This window comes from Saccostrea cucullata, unplaced genomic scaffold, assembly GCF_032062105.1.
Source record: "Saccostrea cucullata isolate Sc308-1 unplaced genomic scaffold, CSIRO_AGI_Scuc_v1 ctg4701, whole genome shotgun sequence".
NCBI lineage: Eukaryota > Metazoa > Mollusca > Bivalvia > Ostreida > Ostreidae > Saccostrea > Saccostrea cuccullata.
Genome location: NW_026938096.1, coordinates 80,995 through 101,526, shown reverse-complemented (window position 1 = coordinate 101,526; position 20,532 = coordinate 80,995). Strand labels below are relative to the sequence as shown.

General features: G+C 35.1%; 2 protein-coding genes across 2 annotated transcripts; both read right to left on the bottom strand.

Annotated features, from left to right (window-relative positions):
• Positions 1–1,050: 1,050 nt before the first annotated feature.
• Positions 1,051–1,833, bottom strand: LOC134249431 (uncharacterized). The gene has a single exon (XM_062731784.1). The coding sequence runs from the start codon at positions 1,831–1,833 to the stop codon at positions 1,051–1,053; it is 783 nt and encodes a 260-aa protein (XP_062587768.1).
• A 401-nt stretch (positions 1,834–2,234) lies between these two features.
• On the bottom strand, positions 2,235–5,967 carry LOC134249430 (uncharacterized). The gene is made up of 2 exons (XM_062731783.1): positions 4,895–5,967; positions 2,235–4,641 (listed from the first exon to the last, which is right to left on the bottom strand). Exons 1-2 carry the CDS (start codon positions 5,965–5,967, stop codon positions 2,235–2,237), a joined length of 3,480 nt encoding a protein of 1,159 aa, XP_062587767.1.
• Positions 5,968–20,532: the final 14,565 nt, after the last annotated feature.

The following is a 20,532-nucleotide window of genomic DNA, read 5'->3' as shown; positions in this document are numbered from 1 at the left end:
CAAATTAAAGTTTATGATATCATAATTCATATGTTAAAATGCCCCTTCTGTATTATTACTTTTCTTCGTCCAGTTATGTAAATCGCACTTCACCCGAGTATACCCGATAGACCGGACGTATTTCATAGCGGTCCGGATTCTTTCTTAAATAGTGTTCTTAAAAATTTCCAAATCAATATGTAACTAAGTATGTAAATGTTTAGTAGTTTAGTAGTAGTGCCAGTTGTTTTCTGTTACTCTTTTTCCCTTGTTCTTATGACTTTTTAACTTTTTCTTTGTCCTGAGGAAGGGACAGGGCGTCCCGAAAATTTGACAATTTTTATTGTTCGTGTCGTTGGTCATTTTTAGTGCTTTATATATATATATATATATATATATATATATATATATATATATATATATATATATATATATATATATATATATATATATATATATATATATATATATATGTAAAGCCCGAGTCAGTACACTTGACAGTTGTGTTGACAATGCTTTATTCAGTGCGTCTTGCACAGTATATATATAGGCATCTAGACATACATACGTAATATAGTGAAAGCTACAAAAAACAGAAAAGAATCATAAGCTAACAGCCCTAAATTGATGGACAATAATTATCTCAACGTTATGAATTATGAAATATGGCGCGAAAAAGTTCGCATGTGCGAAGTACTAGTTTGACATTAACAACAGACCTAGATGCTTATTTATCACCGACATTATCAAATACATGTAATGATTCAATCAATTACAATGATAAAAGAATAAACTTACACTTTGATGGGCTCCAAGTAATCGAAAACAATGTTAGAAAACTGCATAAACAACATGTGCCCTCTTGGGCGGAAGTGCATGAACTCAATTAGTTCATACCATGAACGATTAAGTCGTACCGAAAAACTTCTTATCAACATAACATTACACTCCCCGCCTGATATGCTAATATCATAACATACATTGCAAATACAATCAACATCACTACTAGTGACTAGAATAAAATAATATCAATATAAACATCAATTCACATCCAAATGCACAGTTTGCACCTTACACAGACAAGAGTTTCACAATTTCACACACAGGGCGAACATATACAATCGTTGCATCTCCTCGAACAACCTGTACTTCCACCTTTCGGACCAAACCATCGTCGCTAGGGAACACACGCAATACCACTCCTAATGGCCACTGATTACGAGGTACATCTCGGTCGTGCAAGAGAATGATGTCACCGACTTTCAAGTTCTCATTCACGGACTCCCACTTCTGTCTCGACTGCAAAGTTGACAAGTAATCAGATTTCCAACGTTTCCAAAAGGTGTTCGCCAGGATCTGGACGTATTTCCATTGTGAGCGATACATCTCCTTAGTATCCAACTCCACAGGATGCTGTGTCATGGTCCCAGTCTTCTGTGTTAACAGAACTGATGGTGTAAGAATAAACGGTGAGTTTGGGTCAGTGGAAACTGATACGATAGGCCTCGCGTTGATTATTGCGCTGACTTCTGCCATTAAGGTAGACAAAACTTCATGAGTAAGGTTCTGATTGGCTGGGTTTCTGAGCATGTTATCCAGAATGCGTCTCGCAACTCCGATAAGCCGCTCCCATACCCCACCCATATGGGACGCATGAGGGGGATTGAATTTCCACACAGTTCTATGGTCCTCCAAGATTGAGATCGTTTCTGAGTCCTCTACATTGATGACCTTCATGTGTAGGGCGTCGGCAGCGCCAATAAAATTGGTACCTCGATCGGATCTAAATTCTTTGACTTCACCACGAATAGCATAAAATCTCCTCATAGCATTGATGAATGATCCTGTACTCATTTCCTCAATGAGTTCAAAGTGTACTGCTCGACAGTACAAGCAAGTAAATATCACAGCCCAACGTTTCGAGTTGGCATTTCCTCCACGTGTGCGTCTGGTCAACACATCCCATGGACCGAACACGTCAACACCAACAAATGTGAACGGTGAACAAGGCGTCAAACGGTTCTCTAGGTAAGTCACTCATCTTTTGTTCTACAAACTTTCCTCGCAATCTCCGACAGATTACACAATGAAAGAGTATGGAGGATATAAGGCGTTTCCCTCCAGTGATCCAGAATCCTGCTTTCCTCACGGCGCCTTCTGTGAGATGTCTTCCCTGATGCTCAGTCTGTTCATGGAAATGTCTAACAATCAATGATGCAACATGATGTTTCCCTGGAAGCAAGACTGGATGTTTCTCACGATATGGTAGGTCTGATATCCTGGAGTCTACCTCCCACTCTTATGATCCCTTCGTCATCTATAAAGGGCGCAAGCTTTAGAATGGAGCTTGTCCGCGGTATGGGTCTGCCATCCATTAGAGCTTCAGTCTCTCTAGGGTAGGTATCTAGCTGCACTGCTCTAACAATTTGGTTCTCTGCCTGCTTGATAAGTTCTGTGTCATTAGTTTTAGTCTCTTTGTTCTTCTTTCTGAACTTTGTTGCAAATCGCAGCAACACTCTTATTGCAGATAAGAGAGATTTCCAACTGGAAAATCGCTTGAAACGAGATGTTCTGAGATATCCTACTTTTTCCATGCCATCCGTGTTGGTCTTGCATGTAGTAACCTCAGGACGAATCTCTCGATCACTCTCAGGGTTGACAAGATGAAAACCTGCACTCAAATCAGACTTAGTTTCTGTGTATAAGAAGTCCGGACCTTTCAGCCATGAACTATCCTGAAGTTGAGATGCCAACATGATTCTTGTTCCTGAGTCTGCAGGATTTATCTCGGTCCTTATGTAGTTCCACTGATCAGGTTGAGATGACCTGTGGATCCTTGCAACACGGTTGCTGACGTAAATGTAGAACCGTCTACTTGTATTCTGTAAATATCCTAATACCACTCGACTATCTGAATAGTACCGAATGTCACTCAATTCCAGTCCGAGATGTTGAGATACCATCTCACCGACTTCAACAGCCAACACTGCCGCACAGAGTTCGAGCCTCGGTATGGTGTGGCCATGTTTTGGTGCTATCTTGGATTTCCCATATGTGAAGCCTATATGAATGGTTCTATTATTGTCAATAGCTTGCAGGAATGCGACAGCAGCAATCGCTTGCTCTGAGGCATCTGAAAACACATGCAAACGTTTCACATCACTGTCCTCGTAGGAATGCTGAAGTAAACATCTGGGAACCTGAAGATGTTCCAGAGATTTTAAAGAGTCCTTCCAATTCCTCCAGTCCTTTATGCGACACTCTGGTAATGGGTCGTCCCAATCTATAGTCTCAGCTATCAAGTCACGCATCAGGATCCTTCCCTGGAGTACGACTGGTGCGATCATTCCGAGGGGGTCAAATAGACTATTGACCACAGACAGCACGCCTCTCCTGGTAAATGGCTTCTCATCGTCCCGCACTTGATATGTGAATGTGTCTGTGTTGAGGTCCCAGACCAGCCCAAGACTGTGCTGCAAAGGTAAGTCAGCCTTAGCAATATCTAAAGTTTTTAAGTCACTTGCTAAGTCCTCTGTGCAAAAGCTGTTCATAACAGTCTTACTGTTGGACGCTATCTTTTGGAGCTTAAGTTGTCCCTCTTGAAACAGAGTCTCTCGTGTCTTCTGTAATACACTTATAGCTTCCTCTTCTGTTGGGAAGGATGCCAAACCATCGTCCACGTAGAATTGGTTGTTAACAAATTCCTTCACTTCCGGATCCTCAGACTGTTCCACACAACGACGGAGACCATAGGTCGCAACCGCCGGAGAAGAGGAATTTCCAAAAACGTGGACGCACATCCTATACTCAAGTAGCTCTTTGTGGGGATCATGGTCCCGGTGCCAAAAGAAACACAAGAAATTGCGATGATTCTCTGTCACGAAAAATCCATAAAACATCTGCTGTACATGTATATCTGCCATTACAGCAACTGGCTCCTTGTGGAAGTGATGTAGGACACCAACTAGACTGTTCATAAGCACAGGTCCTGACATCAAAACAGCGTTTAGTGAGATTCCCTTGTAATTAGCGGAAGAATCGAAAACCACTCTAACCTGGTCCCTTTTCCGTGGATGGTACACTCCGAATAACGGTAGATACCAGCACTCTTGTTCTGCATCAAGTGGTGGCGCCACTTCTGCATGTCCATTCTGTAGCAGCTTTGTCATGAAAGTGCGAAAATGGTCTCGTTTCACAGGGTCTCGTTGAAGACTCTTCTGTAGGATCCGCGCACGTTTCAGCGCTTCCTCTCTATTATTGGGTAAAGCGGAACGTGACTCCTTAAACGGTAATGGGGCTTCCCAATGACCATCTGGTGTTTTCTTAAACTCCTTATCCATGATTTTCATGAACCGTCGGTCCTCGACAGAGTATCCCTCATTCTCGTCATCCTTTGTCCGAACAAACACATCCTGTCCAATTCTGTCACCTTTCCCAGTATTTATTGAAACAGCTAAGTGATTATCACATGGTTCAAATGCAGATAGTCGTCCACTACTCAGGATTGTAGTTTTGTTGACGCTAGCTACAGTTGTTGGTGTACATGTATCTCCTAGACAAACGTTACCAATCACTACCCAACCGAGTGGTAGCCGCTGGGCAAATGGAGCAGTCCTTGGCCCCGTCTTCTGTTCCAGCACATGGTGTACTTCTTGTAAGTCTCTTCCAATAAGAAGTAAAATGTTTGCTTTCTCATCAAGAGGTGGGATCGGAATACCTTTTAAGTGTTCAAAGTGTGTTATCACCACTGGTGTAGGGATCTCTTGACGATCATTTTTGCATGTTATTGCATTCGATAACTGGTGGAATGGTCATTCTAAATGTTCCATCTAGTGATTCTATATTATGTCCAGATATCTTTCTTCCAGTCACAATTGAGCGTCCAGCACAAGTTGACAGGGTATACTGCACTGACTGTGTCTTTGGGCTACACAGAGCATCAAAGAGTTTAGAACGAGCAAGTGTCCTATTGCTCTGGTCGTCAATAAGAGCGTAAGTATGATAATAGTTCTGAGGTGTGTCAGCGGAGTAAACACGCACAGGTTCCGCTTTCCCACAGGATTTCCCAGAAAATCCTGGTCCGCATACTTCTGTACACAAAGAGGTTTGTGGCTCCCCGCCATGGAGCTCAGCTGCTTCACTGACCAAAGGCTCAGGATTGCTTTGAGTCCTATGGGTAACACCGACATGCAGTGCTGTGGAATGTTTATCACTCGAGCACACTCTACACTTAACCGGCACATTACAGTCCTTTGCGCGGTGATTCGTAGACTCACAACACTTGAAACACAGATTGCGGTCTCGCAAGAACTTCTTCCTTTCTGTCATAGAGAGCTTTAGAAATCCCTTACAGTCCTGTAAGCTATGATCTGCATTATGTATAGGGCACTTTGATCCCACAGAATTGATAGAGTCTCTCACAGCTGTTTTCCTGTTATTTACACTGAGTCCCCTGTTTCCTGTCTGAACTGGCTGCGGGTTGCATGTGAATACAAATCCAGGGTCGTTCCAGATAATACTCTGTTCACGAATGAATTCACTGAACTCTCTAAAGGGAGGAAAAGCCACCTTGTGTCTGTTCTTATATTTCACGGCTCTGTCTCTCCATTTGGACTGCAGAGATGGCGGTAACTTTGCGACAATAGGCGTTGTACCAGAGGAAGTGTTAAAGTACGATAACAAGTCTCTAAGCTGGGGGTCCTCCATCGCTGACTCAATCTCTGAGAGAATATCCGAGAGTACGTAAAGTTTCTCCTTTTCTCTAACACCGATTTTAGCAAAGTTTTCAAGTTTCCGCTTAAGTGCAGCCTCTATCACTTGTGGGCTGCCATATCGGTCATTTAGTCGATTCCATATTCGAAGCCGTCCTCTCTGGTGATCTGTTGGATTCGATGATCTAACGCTTATCGCCTGAGGGGTTGAGCTAGGGCCCAAGTATTTCACAAGCAAGTCCAGTTCTTCTGATGCGCTAATGTCAAGGTCCTTCATCACTGATTTGAAACTGTGTTTCCAAGCTAGGTAGTTTTCAGGTCGGTCATCAAACTTAGAAAGTCTTGTGAGAACAAGATCCTTTTTGAGAAGGAATTTCGCAAAGTCCGAACACTGATCTACATGACGAGCCCCTGTATGTTGCGTATGATCTACTTCGGGAGGAAGCAGATTCCTATCAAACGCTGAGGTAGGTTCTGGAGAATAATCCCATGAATGAACAGTGTCTTTCCATCATTGTTCTGGTAAACAAGGTGTTCCACGAGTGTCGATAAATCTGTTATCGTGTGTGTTAGCTCGTAAAGGTACGTAGTTTGAAGATGCAGCTTTTGGTTGATTGGGGAAGAGTTCCCTCGCAGATGGGTCTGTTACCAATGGCTGTGCAGGGTGATAGGTGAGTCCATCTCTAATACGTTTGGGCGCGTTTGGCTCCACGTGTCTAGGAACGAATGCTGGTGTCTCAGCTGATAAATAAACTGACTGAATGTTCTGAATGTTCTCCTCTTCAGCTTTCACAGATGTTGGCATGTATTCACTCGAACACCACGAACTAACATCTGTTAAATCCTCTGAACTAGTAGTGCTGTCCTTAGCATACATTTCTTCAATAGCACGTTTTTCTGCTAAAAGTTCAAGGTCCATCTTGATTAATTGCTGTTTATATATGATTTCAGCTTGAGCTTTCTTCAATGCAGTTTCCTCATCTGCATATTTCAGATGGATTTTGGCGAGTTCCGCGCTTACGGAGACGTACGACATGATGCGTGAGCTGCGTACAAAGTCTTTCACTGTAAAGCCCGAGTCAGTACACTTGACAGTTGTGTTGACAATGCTTTATTCAGTGCGTCTTGCACAGTATATATATAGGCATCTAGACATACATACGTAATATAGTGAAAGCTACAAAAAACAGAAAAGAATCATAAGCTAACAGCCCTAAATTGATGGACAATAATTATCTCAACGTTATGAATTATGAAATATGGCGCGAAAAAGTTCGCATGTGCGAAGTACTAGTTTGACATTAACAACAGACCTAGATGCTTATTTATCACCGACATTATCAATTACATGTAATGATTCAATCAATTACAATGATAAAAGAATAAACTTACACTTTGATGGGCTCCAAGTAATCGAAAACAATGTTAGAAAACTGCATAAACAACATGTGCCCTCTTGGGCGGAAGTGCATGAACTCAATTAGTTCGTACCATGAACGATTAAGTCGTACCGAAAAATTTCTTATCAACATAACATTACAATATATATATATATATATATATATATATATATATATATATATATATATATATATATATATATATATATATATATATATATATATAGCACTAAAAAACCAACAACACTGTATATCCTAAATGTCGGATCTACCAAGTAGATGCAAAGTCACGGATGGAAATTTATATAAAGCACTAAAAATGACCAACTTTTTTTTATTGTTCGTGTCGTTGGTCATTTTTAGTGCTTTATAAATATATATATATATATATATATATATATATATATATATATATATATATATATATATATATATATATATATATATATATATATATATATATATATATAGTGTTATACATAGTGTTGTTGGTTTTTTAGTGCTTTATGTATATATATATATATATATATATATATATATATATATATATATATATAAAGCACATTTTACAACAACTCTTAAACTAACATAACTGTCCTAAGTGAAGAAATATTATATAGAAAGCACAAAGAAATTCACTTTACATGGATACCCACTTCCGCCCCAGCCCGGGGTTGAACTCTCGACCTTCGAAATCTGTCTCCTAGCAGTGCAGGAACAGCGCGCTAGACCGCTCGGCTATCTAGGCAAGTCAAAAAACTTGCTTTCGATGCCGATGGAATTCTCGCGGCGCTGCCCTACACTACACGGTCATTGAGAATAGAAGTGAGATACAGTTATTTGGACATTAGTTTTAACAGAGGATTGTTACCAATACATGTTGTAATGAAATTAATTATTATTTATAAAGCACATTTTACAACAACTCTTAAACTAACATAATTCTAAATATTCTGAATTTCTTTTTTTTTTTTTTCAAAGAATATTATTAAAAACTTATCTTTATTCCTTTAACAAAACATTTCATATATATATATATATATATATATATATATATATATATATATATATATATATATATATATATATATATATATATATATATATATATATATATATATATAAACATTTCATATATATATATATATATATATATATATATATATATATATATATATATATATATATATATATATATATATATATATATATATATATATATATATATATATATATATATATATATATATATATATATATATATATATATATATATATATATATATATATATATATATATATATATATATATATATATATATATATATATATATATATATATATATATATATATATATATATATATATATATATATATATATGTTTTGTTAAAGGAATAAAGATAAGTTTTTAATAATATTCTTTGAAAAAAAAAAAAAAGAAATTCAGAATATTTAAAATTGCTGATTTAATTCTTCAAAAATTCAATTTTGGTCAATGTATTAATTGTATAATAAAACTTTGTGAAATTTGTAGAGAACTGCCATGTTTTTATTTTTTCGTATCATGCATATTTGTACAAAGAACAATAACTCTTCACACTTGGGTATACAATTCAGAGAGAGAAAATTTCTTTTACTAATATATCTACTTCAAGAATGATTTCAGATATAAAAAATAAATAGAAAAACTAAAAAAAAAAATCATAGAAATGCATTCTGGAATAATAATCATTATTATTATGAGGTTTCAATAAAGTTGATCGATGACGTCACAACTGCATCAAAACAAATATTAAGAGATTGTGGTGACGGCGCTGCTTGTATCCAGATAACTGTGTTTGAGAGGGAATTACTTTATAAATTGTTTGTGATTTATTAGAGAAAAGGATAATTGATCAGGTGAACTGATTTTAATGCCGTTTGTTTTTTATTTCTGAAGACAAGAAGCCGCGTCCTTATGTAAGTCAGGATTTCCTCTGATAATTTGAAAAAAAATCAAAGAATGCAAATATAAGTAATAAACAACGATTATTCAGTAATGTGGCATTATGAATAGCAATACCTCTGCTGGAATATGTCAGCAAATTAATTGCTATTCATAACGCCATGTTCACTGTATAGCGTTGTTTATTTCTTAAATAATTTTGAAAACTTTTTATTAGCATTCACACCATAAGACACACCAGACATACACAGTTATTTTTGTGTTTTAGTCATAGTATTAAACTAATGTTTAAAGAAATGAATCATTTATGTACATGTAACATGTTTAAATATTCCTGCAAATTGAAGAACAGCATAAAATATTAACAGACATTAAAAGTGTTTTCTACAAGCTATCATAGCAAGAAGAAGGTATAAATATCCCCATTTGATTCGTACCTTTAGGGAAAAAAAATCTTCCCTATATCCAAAGATAGACCGCCTTGTTATCACAAGTGTCTCAATAGTGAAGAATAAAATCAACACATAGATCTGGAAAGCCTTTGAAGGACTGGTTTGCTTTTAAACTTCCTGGTGGTCGTGGGAGAATGAATGCGAACGCCTTATATAAAATCAATGTTGTAATTCTTCACAGGCTCACATTTAAAAAAATTACATTCCACATTTCATTCTGATTTAATTGAAACAAATTACGGTATTTGAGTCTCTCTTGAAAGTCAAACTTGTCAAACCACATACCTTGCTTTACAAGACAAAGACCGGTCGTATTTACATCTGGAAATGCAATTGTTATTCAGAAAATTGAAGTGCATCCCTAGTTTACCTGTAACTGGTCATTCTGCTAACAACGAACTTCTCTTTGTATGTGTTACCTGAGGATACCACATAGTCTGTCACATCTGTTTCGTACTTGGATACTTTACTTGAAAAGGACGTTAATAGTAATCTAACAACCAAACTATACGATAAACGTGACGACTTTAACTTTTCTATCGTCAACTTCCCTTACTTATGCAGCAATATACATGTACCTTCATCACCTGCATACGGAGTGTATATATCTCAGTAGATTCGATACGCAAGGGCATGCTCTACGTATGAACAATTTCTAAATCGAGGTAAATTATTGATAAGCAAGTTGATGAAACAAGAATATCAACAGTCTCGTTGAAAGTCATCATTCCGTAAGTTCTATGTTCGATACAATGACCTTGTCAGCAAATACAATTTATCATTGAGACAAATACTGACTAACGTTTTTCATACTTATTGTTAGTCCATTATTAATACACGGAATTGACGACTGATATTTCCGTTATTTCCCGATCATGACAAGGAGCACACAACAGGTGTGAACGGTCAGCAGGGGATACTCACTCCTCCATGTTTCGGAGTTCCGTGTTTGCTCTGCTCCTGTTTTGTATTGTTTTGTGGACTTTTGATATTGAATACTGTTCGTTATCTCCATATCCTTCTCCTGAAAATATCAATAATAACTATCTGATACCAGTGCTATATATTTTTGAAAAAAAATATTCAGAGCTGGGGAATGAGATTGGTGTCGTTTAATGTTTTTCTTCTTTTGTCCATTCAGTTTTGAGTATTACACAGGAATGTGCATCTAATTTGTAGTCTAAATCCGGTACATGGTGGTGTCTTAATTAATATGAGTGAAAATTAGATCATTTATATATTATCATAAAATATATCTTAGTATACTCTCTGAACCTAAGAGGATTTCAATTCAAAAGTTAGACCTGTTCATCTACTTCCAAACTCTGATTGCTGGAGGTCCGTGTTTGCTTTGCTCCTATTTTGTATTGTTTTATGGACTTTTGATCTTGAATACTGTTTGTTATTTCCATATGCTTCATTCATGAAATTTTGCATCGTAAGTACGGGTATATGTAGATTTACCATTCTCACGATGAATCTGATTTCTTTTAAACGTTTTATATACTTCTTTAAACTTTACATCCTCGGGGGAAGGGGTGGAGGGGAGTTACTCCTTTTTTAAAGGTAGACAAAAAGTAATAAGTATTTTTAAATTCTAAAATTAGATTGTTAGGTTCATAATACTCCTAAAAATCAACATGACATATGTTATATGGTGAAAATTGAAACATAATCTCAATAGATTTCAATAAAACATTTAGATTGTTTTATAATGATTAAACCAGCAACCGGCTGATGTGTCAGACACAGTAACCGGAATTTAATTCTGCAAGCCGTAATCATGCTTATATCCATAGCCCCTACCTAAAATACATAGCGTGTTTCAGTAATTTTTTTTTTACCAAATATCTTTCTTTACTTTTTACCATATATTTACAGCTACTAAGGAGTACTTTTATTCGAGAACAGGCGCGTAGCTTCGTTTTTGAAAGCGGGGAGGGGGGGAGGCGACGGGGGGTAACTTTTCTCAGATGCCTACTTCTTTCAGTACCACTTTTTTGGATACAATGTTGCATTTCCCTTATATTATTTTACCGTAGTATTAACTAGAGAGCCAATCTGTATTTCAATGAACATTTTCAATAGTAAAAGTAATGTTGGAGAAAAAAGTGGGGCGTCAGGCCCCCCTGCCCCCCCCCCTTGCTTCGTGCCTGGAGAAGTTAAGTAAATTAGATGCGGTTTCCAAGAAACTGTTCGAAATTTGAAATCACAATCTTTTAAGCAAAATTCGTATTATCAAAACGTAATTACGTGCATTTTGTTTTTTTTTTCTCTCTCTATTTTTATGTGATACACAGTTAACGAACAATATCTAAAGCAAGGCAAGCTACTAATAATATGAAACAATAGTCCCGTTTGAAGTAACATGTATCATTTCGTAAGCTCTATGGACGATACAAAGACCTTGTCAGCAAATTCAATGTATCATTAAATTTTTTTCATTTTTCTGATCTTGACAAGGAGTAGAAGGCGGATGTGACCGTTTGGCAGGAGATGTTTATTCTTAAATTCTCTTACAATGAAAATAAGCTTTACTTGTTAATTTGCATGACTGTCTTTCGAAAAGGTACCTAGGGTCCATTATAGCATCCAACTTGAATAAACACTTGATTTTACGGAATGATTATGTTTTAAAAGAAAATAGAACACATGTGAATTAAATGGGATATTACCCGAGCAGATAAAATACTATAATGTGTATACACATCAACAATCATTAAATGAAGAATATTTTTTAATTTAATATCAACTAGTTCTAATTGTAACGGGGACCGTTACAGATGTTCCCCAAACGTTCCCCAACTCCCTTTTTGTGCCAATTTCCTTTAAAACGTTTCTTAATATGCTCAGTATCGCAGGATATCATAAAAGAATTTTAAAAGCTACAATGATATCAACTTTTTGTCATTTAATGCATTGCATGCAAACCCACGTGCATACACATGCAAGGTGATCATGACATGTTGTCTTAATCATTAACATATCTTTATATTCCAAGAATCAATAAAAAGTCATAAAAATATAAATGTTATCTTTTTTCAAATATTTTGTTCATTTTACGCATTGTGCATGCGCAAGTGCATGCAAGCACGTCCTTGCATTCGATAGTAGTATCATTTAGGAATCCATTATACATATTCATATTCTAAATTTCATCCTGTTTTGTTGAGAAAAAACAAAGTTATAGGCATTTAAAGTTTCAGCCAAGCAGATTGCAGCACACGTAGATTTACGTGCTTTCATGATTATATTTATATATTATGCTGTAGATCTTCATAATATATGACTATGTTCAAAATTTCAAAGGATTATAACGTAAAACAAGAAAGATATTGAGACTTAAGTTTCAGCCAATCAGAGCGAAGCGAACGTGCATGCGCGTAAGATCTTGCTATTTTGACTATGTCATCTTGTCTATACTAATATATCCATGCATTGTGAGTTTCAAAAAATCCCATCAGGAAATAGAAAAGTTACGGCTTCATCCATTATATCTGCAATTTCACGTTGCAAGTGCGCACTCTTGCCAGCACACATGCATGTACGCGCTTTCTTCAAAATTCTTATGTAACATGCTGTAGATCTTCATAATGTCTGACTAAGTTAAAAATTTCAAAGGATTATGACGTAAAACAAGAAAGATATTGAGGCTTTAGTTTCAGCCAATCAGAGCGAAGCGCACGTGCATGCGCGTGAAATCTTGCCATTTTGACCATGTCCTCTTGTTTAAGCTTCTAATATATCCTTATATTATGAGTTTCAAAACATTTCATCGAAGAATAGAAAAGTTACGGCAATATACATTATATTGGTCATTTCACGTGTTGCACGTGCCTGCTCTTGCAAGCACATGCGCGCAAAATGACCTACCGGAAGTGCTGACGACGCACGAAAAGGTGATTCTGCAAACCACAAAGTCATGATCTATCATCTCCAATAAGTCTCCAGTTCATATTCTCAGCCATTTTCGAAAAAAGTGCGCGACAAAATCGCATTTTAAAATCAGAAAATTGTCCATAACTTGGCACCAGAAGCGAATTTTCCAAATTTTTGTTTGGATGTAACAACTTCATATAATGACACATATTTAGTGAAAGTTTCATGAAAAAACCGCTGAATAGTGTTCGAGAAATCGCCTGCACAAAATTTTGTCAAAAAAAAGAATAAGAACTAGAAACGACTCGTTGCGAGCAACGAGAGGTCTTCCGTCCGATTCCGAAGAAAAAAACGTAACGTCGACTGAATACAGTAAAACTCGTTTAGTACGAACACGGATATTCCGAATTTACAGATATAACGAAGTCATCTTGGATCCCCAGGTATATAATTTTAATGAATTTCTTATACGGTTATAACGAATTACGGATATAGCAAAGTAATTTCATAGGTCCCCGTGACTTCGTTATAACTGAGTTTTGCTGTAAGTAAATAAAAATTGCAGACAAGGGAGATTGAACCCATGTCGCCAGCATGAAAATCCAACGCGCTAAATACTACGTTATTGGAACTTCCTCTCTAAATCTAATTGTATATACATCTGCAACAGCGCCTCTTTCTTAGAATAATGAAAGGCCGGTCACTATTCAAAATGGCGTGCCAAACACCACAAGTTAATCTTCGCGCCTTTTCTTTGGAATGTTCTATAAAATAGGTGTGTTAGCTTCAATGAAATAAAAAAAACGTTCTTATAGCCTAAAATTGAGGTTTAGAATGTATATTTAACACATTTCACAAAATCCATATTGTATATAAGCAAGTTACACAAAATCAGTGAAACGGCTATGAATTTTTAATTTTTTTAATTTCCTGCTTATCCCCAAAGTGATCTATCGCGATTAGTTAAGCTTATATGAAAAAGTTTAAATGTTTCGCCGAAAAACATGACTCGCCCTATGACTGTCAAGGAATCGATACCATTTATGCTCAATAACTTGAATCAGATCTTTGAGACAAGAATGCTAATATAAACTCCATTCACCGATCTTTAAAAAATGTTCTTATTTTTGTCTTTTCTATTAGTTTAATATAACACAAATGTGCATGGTAAAAACAGTCGTTAAGTTTAATAATTACAATTCATCGATATTCTTAGTTGAGAAAATATTACTTATAAATATGATTTAAGATCTGTTTTTCCATTGTGCGCAAAAGATATTAGGTATCGAATCTCATCAGCACATTTAGTCTTCTTTTTCTACTTTGTGAACCAGTCAAAACCAATTATAGAAGACGTTAGTTCGACACAGAATTGCAACGTAACTACGACGTGACAATCCAAGTATTCTTTCACATTTCATTTATCCTTATGTTATTTTAGTTCAAGCAAACGCTCGGCTGACTCCGTAAACCCCTATTGCGAAATGTCGGCGTTGACAGAGACAGCCGCCATTTTGGACCCGCTTCAGATTTTTGAATGCTAATATCTAGAGTATAGATTTACCAATATTCAAACAAATTAGATAGTAAGCATTATAGGGAGAGTTTCTATTAAGATACCAAAAATAAATGAAAAATATTGAAAAACAAAAAAGTTAGAAAATTCGATATTTTTAAATTTACATCTCGTTACAACCGGAAGTATTGACGACGCACGAAAAGGTGATTCTGCAAACCACAAAGTAATGATCTATCATCTTCAATAAGTCTCCAGTTCATATCCTTAGCCATAATTGATAAAAGTGCGCGACAAAATCGCATTTTAAAATCAGGAAATTGTCCATAACTTGGCACCAGAAGCGAATTTTCCAAATTTCTCTTCGGATGTAACAACTTCATATAATGACACATATTTTGTGAAAGTTTCATGAAAAACCACTGAATAGTTTTCGAGAAATCGCGTGCACAAAATTTTGTCAAAAAAAAGAATAAGAATAACTAGATGAGATCTCGTTGCGAGCAACGAGAGGTCTTCCGTCCGATTCCGGAAAAAAAACGTAATATCGAGCTTAAAAAGTAAACAAAAATTGCACACAAGGGGGATTGAATCCAAGTCGCGAGCATAAAAATCCAGCATGAAAATCCAACGCGCTAAATATTATGCTAATTTTGACCTCTGCTCTAAATCTTCTTGTATATACATACCTCTGTTTAACAATGCTTTGTCTTAGAATTATGAAAGTCGAGTCACTATTCATAATTTTGCGCCAAACGCCACGAGTTAATCTTAGCGCCTTTTCTTTGGAATGTTCTATTTAATAGGTGTGATATCTTCAATGAAATAAAAAGTGTTCTTATAGCCTAAAATTCGAGGAAGTATGTTCAACACTGTTTATAAATTCCATATTGTATGTAAGCAAGTAACACTAAAGCAATGAAACGGCTATGGATTTTTAACTTTTGTTAATTTCCTGTTCATCCCCAATGTAAACTATCCCAATTAGTTAAACTTTCATGAAAAGGTTCAACTGTTTCGGCAAAAAACATGGCTCGCCTAACGACGGTCAGGGATTTGGATAACATTTGTGTTCAATAGCTTGAATCAGATCTTTGAGGCAATAATGTTAATATAAACCCCATTAGTTTAATACGACACAAGTGTGCATGGAAAAAACAGTGGAGAATTTTTATTTATTGATATTTTTTCTTGAAAAACTATTACTTATAACTATGATTGAAGATCCGTTTTCCGTGGTGCAAATCAGAAAATATTAGGTATGGAATTTCATTTGCACATTTAGTCTTTTCTTTTTCTACTTTGAGAACCAGTCAAATCTAATTTTAGAAGACGTTTGAGAAGAACTTGGTTTGACACAGAATTGCAACGTAACCACGACGTGACAATCCAAGTAGTCCTTTACATTTCATTTATCCTTATGTTACCTTCGTTTAAGCAAACGCTCGGCTGCCTCCGTAAATCCTATCCCGGAGACAGCCGCCATTTTGAACCCGCTTCAGATTTTTGAATGCTAATATCTAGAGTTTAGATTTATCAATATTCAAACAAATTATATAGTAAGTATTATAAGAAGGTTTTCTATTACCATACCAAAAATGAATGAAAAATATTGAAAAACAAAAATGTTCAAAAATTACATTCTTTTTAATATGCTTCCGGTAGCTACCGGATGTACTGACGACACACGAAAAGGCGATTCTGCAAACCAGAAAGTCATGATCTATCATCTCCAATAAGTCTCCAGTTCATATCCGTAGCCATTTTCGATAAAAAGGGGCGACAAAATTGCATTTTAAAATCAGGAAATTGTCCATAACTTGGCACCAGAAGCGAATTTTCAAAAAAAACGGAATTTTATATAAAATTCATATTATGATCTTTTATTCCTGAAAATTTCAATGAAAACGGCTGAATAGATCTCGAGAAATCGCCTGCACAAAATTTTGGTCAAAAGAAAGAATAATAATAAGAAACAGTAGAATCACTATAAGGTCTTCCGTGAAGACGGAAGACCTTAATAAGAAACAGTACAATCACTATAAGGTCTTCCGTTGGAGACGGAAGACCTTAACTAGAAAAGAAGTTCGTTGCGAGCAACGAGAGGTCTTCCGTCTGATTCTGAAAATTCAAAAAATGCAAAATCGAGCTGAAAAAAGTGATCAAACATTTTTATGGAAACAAAGGGGATTAAACCCGAATCGCCAGCGTGAAAATCCAATGCGCTTACCATTTTGCTATTGGGACCACAGCTCTTAATGTATATGTATATAATTCTGCAACAGTACAACTGTCTTAGAATAATGAAAGCCGAATCACTATTCATAATTTTGCGTCAAACGCCACGAGTAAATCTTCACGCCTTTTCTTTGGAATGTTCCATTAAATAGGTGTGATAGCTTTAAAGGAAAGAAAAAAAACGTTCTTATAGCTAAAATGTCAAGGTGAAGAAAGTATATTTAACACATTTTACAAATTCCATATTGTATATAAGCAAGTAACACTAAAGCAGTAAAACAGCTATGAATTTTTAACTTTTCTAAATTTCCTGTTTATCCCCATAGTGAACTATCCCGATTAGTTACACTTTCATGAAAAAGTTGAAATGTTTTGCCGAAAAACATGTGTCGCCCGAAGACGGTCAAGGAATCGGATACCATATCTCAATTACATGAATCAGATCTTTGAGACAAGAATGTTAATATAAACTCCATTTAGCGATCTTTTAAAAAATTGTTATCTTATTTGGTCTTTTCTATTATTCTAATATGACACAAGTGTGCATGGGAAAACAGTTTGTAATTTTTTTTTATACTTACTATATTCATTGATATTGTTTCTATAAAAAACTATTACTTATAACTATGATTTAAGATCTGTTTTTCGGTGGTGCAAAGCATATATTATTATATATCGAATTTCATTTGCACATTTAGTCTTTCCTTTTTCTACTTTGAGAACCAGCCTAAACCAAATTAGAAGACGTTTAAGAAGAACATAGTTTGACACAGAATTGCAACGTAACTACGACGTGACAATCCAAGTATTCCTTTACATTTCATTTTTCCTTGTGTTACTTTCGTTCAAGCAAACGCTCGGCTGACTCCGTAAACCCCTATTTCGAAATGTCGGAGTTGACAGAGACAGCCGCCATCTTGGATCCGCTTCAGATTATTAAATGCTAATATCTAGAGTTTCGATTTATCAATATTCAAACAAATTATATAGTGAGCATTATGAGAAAGGTTTCTATAAACATACCAAAAAGAAATGAAAAATATTGAAATGCAAAAAAAGTTAGAAAATACGATTTTTTAAAATTTGCATCTCGTAACGACCGGAAGTATTGACAACGCACGAAAAGGTGATTCTGCAAACCAGAATGTAACGAACTATCGTCTCCAATAAGTCTCCAGTTCATATATTTAGTCATTTTCGATAAAAAGGGAGACACAATTGGGTTTTAAAATCAGGAAATTGTCCATAACTTGGCACTGGAAGCGAGTTTTCCAAAAAACGGAATTTTATATAAAATTCATATGATGACGCATAATTCCTGAAAATTTCATTGAAAACGGCTGAATAATTCTCGAGAAAGCGCCTGCACAAAATCTTGGTCAAAAAAAGAATAATAATAAGAAACAGTAGAATCAATATAAGGTCTTCTGTGAAGACGGAAGACCTTAATAATAAGAAACAATTCAATCACTATAAGATCTTCCGTGAAGACGGAAGACCTTAATAATAAGAAGAAGAAGAAACAGAGTAAAAACAATATGTTCCCCAACTTCGTTTGGGGAACATAATTACAAATTGCTAGAGAGAGAGAGAGAGAAAGAGAGTGAGAGAGAGAGACTCATTACCTTTCGCTGAAATGAATGATGAATTTGAACAGGATTTCAGTCTTTGACCAGATAAATGAGGCTTTTTATATCCTTGTTTAGATTGTAATCGCGTTGTTTTGTCCAAGTCCATTTGAGATTTTCTGATAGTTGAAATCAATTTTAAAAGCATATTTTTTTCCACAAAAACAACGACAAAAAAAAGTTGTTCGTATGTCGCCTCTTAAATTGCTAATATTCAGAATATTTCTAAAGATAAACACTTGTCACGAACGCTCGTTTCAGTCAAATTTCTTCATTACATTGTTGCAAACAGTTTAAAGTGCGATTTTTTGGGTTTTGAATTCACCAATCACAGCTGTTTGTACTGGATATGCGTTTTTAAAATTATCTTCAATTGATTTTTTTTTAAGCGAGACTCGATATTTTCAGTATTGATAAACGCAATTTAACAAGAGGCTTGTCGGACACAGTGCTTACTGAACATATTTCACCATGAACTTTTTTCAACCAAGGTTTTAGGTGGGGGTTCCTAGAGATTTCAAAATGATGCAAAAAAAAAATACCTTGCAATATAAAATTGTTCCTGTTGGTTCAAAAAGGATATTATTTATTGAGATATTCATTTACTTTAGGAGATATCATTGTCAGAATTTAGATAGTTAAGGTAGGATTCTTCTCATATTTCTAATATCTAAAAATTAATGAAATTTTCACAGAATCAAGAAGACAATACCAGTAAGTGATAATATCAGTGAAATTAAATTTGACCGTTTTATATTAGAGGCAAGGTCAGGTCAAGGTCATTATCTTTTTCCTTGACATTAAGAATAAAAAATAACTGTTGCCAATCATGTGATACCTACTTCTATTTCAAAAGTTTAATGATTGTTCTTTTTGCATAAAAACATATAACTACACCGGGTCTATAGAATGATATAACCAAATTAACATAAATAGTTTAACTTAACTGGATATTGGCTGATCCTAATTTTCTCTGTTTTTTTTAATTATTTAGGATATTTTAGTTTTTTTCATATGCTTCCTATATTTAACATTTTTTCTTATTTTCACATATAATAAAGTAGACATATAAATGTACAAAATGATACAAAAACAAAAAGTTTTGATCGTTTACTAAGAGAGAAAAAATACTCTTTATGGATTTTTGGCTCAAATCTGCACTTTGATAGGAAGCGTTTAAAAGCTAATAAAGTTCTAGTTTGTTTGAAAAATCATATTTATTTGATATATTTTGAAAGTTTAGTCCCTCATCATTTATCTAATTTACATTTGAAAATTTCTCCAAGACTTCGATTGTGTAAAAATTATATCTAAATTCATTGTTCTATTATAAATTGAGAGGCAGAAAAGAAGATATTTTCATACGCCACCATTCCGCCAAAAATATAGTCCCTGCTAGTTTTCAAACGCAGTTTACCATTTCTATTCAAAGTTGTACAATTGTGATGCGGAAAGAAAAATATAGTCTTTTAAATTCCTTACACCTCAATATATTAAACATATAAGCAAATATACTCTGAATGTTTCATCTACTCAGAAACCAGAGAAGAATCCTACCTTAAGGTTCATACAAAGATTTATTTATCTTTGATAAAATTTTTCTCATGCTTTCATGGTCATTTTTCAATTTTAACACTGCTGATTGAAAATATAAAAGAAAGAAATTTTAAGTAAATACTATAGTTTATTGAATTAATCTTGTCTTAAATTGCTGTCAACATGCAATAAGTCCTAGTAAAAGGTTACCGTAAGATTTTTTGTTGTGAAGTCTAAGACCAAAAA

Bases quoted from the DNA above. Each gene is read 5' to 3' on its own strand.
- LOC134249431 (XM_062731784.1), bottom strand. From the start codon at position 1,833: ATGAGTACAGGATCATTCATCAATGCTATGAGGAGATTTTATGCTATT.
- LOC134249430 (XM_062731783.1), bottom strand. From the start codon at position 5,967: ATGAAGGACCTTGACATTAGCGCATCAGAAGAACTGGACTTGCTTGTG. The intron at 4,642-4,894 runs GTCAGTGCAGTA...TCTTATTGGAAG, and splicing joins CTGTGTAGCCCAAAGACACA to AGACTTACAAGAAGTACACC.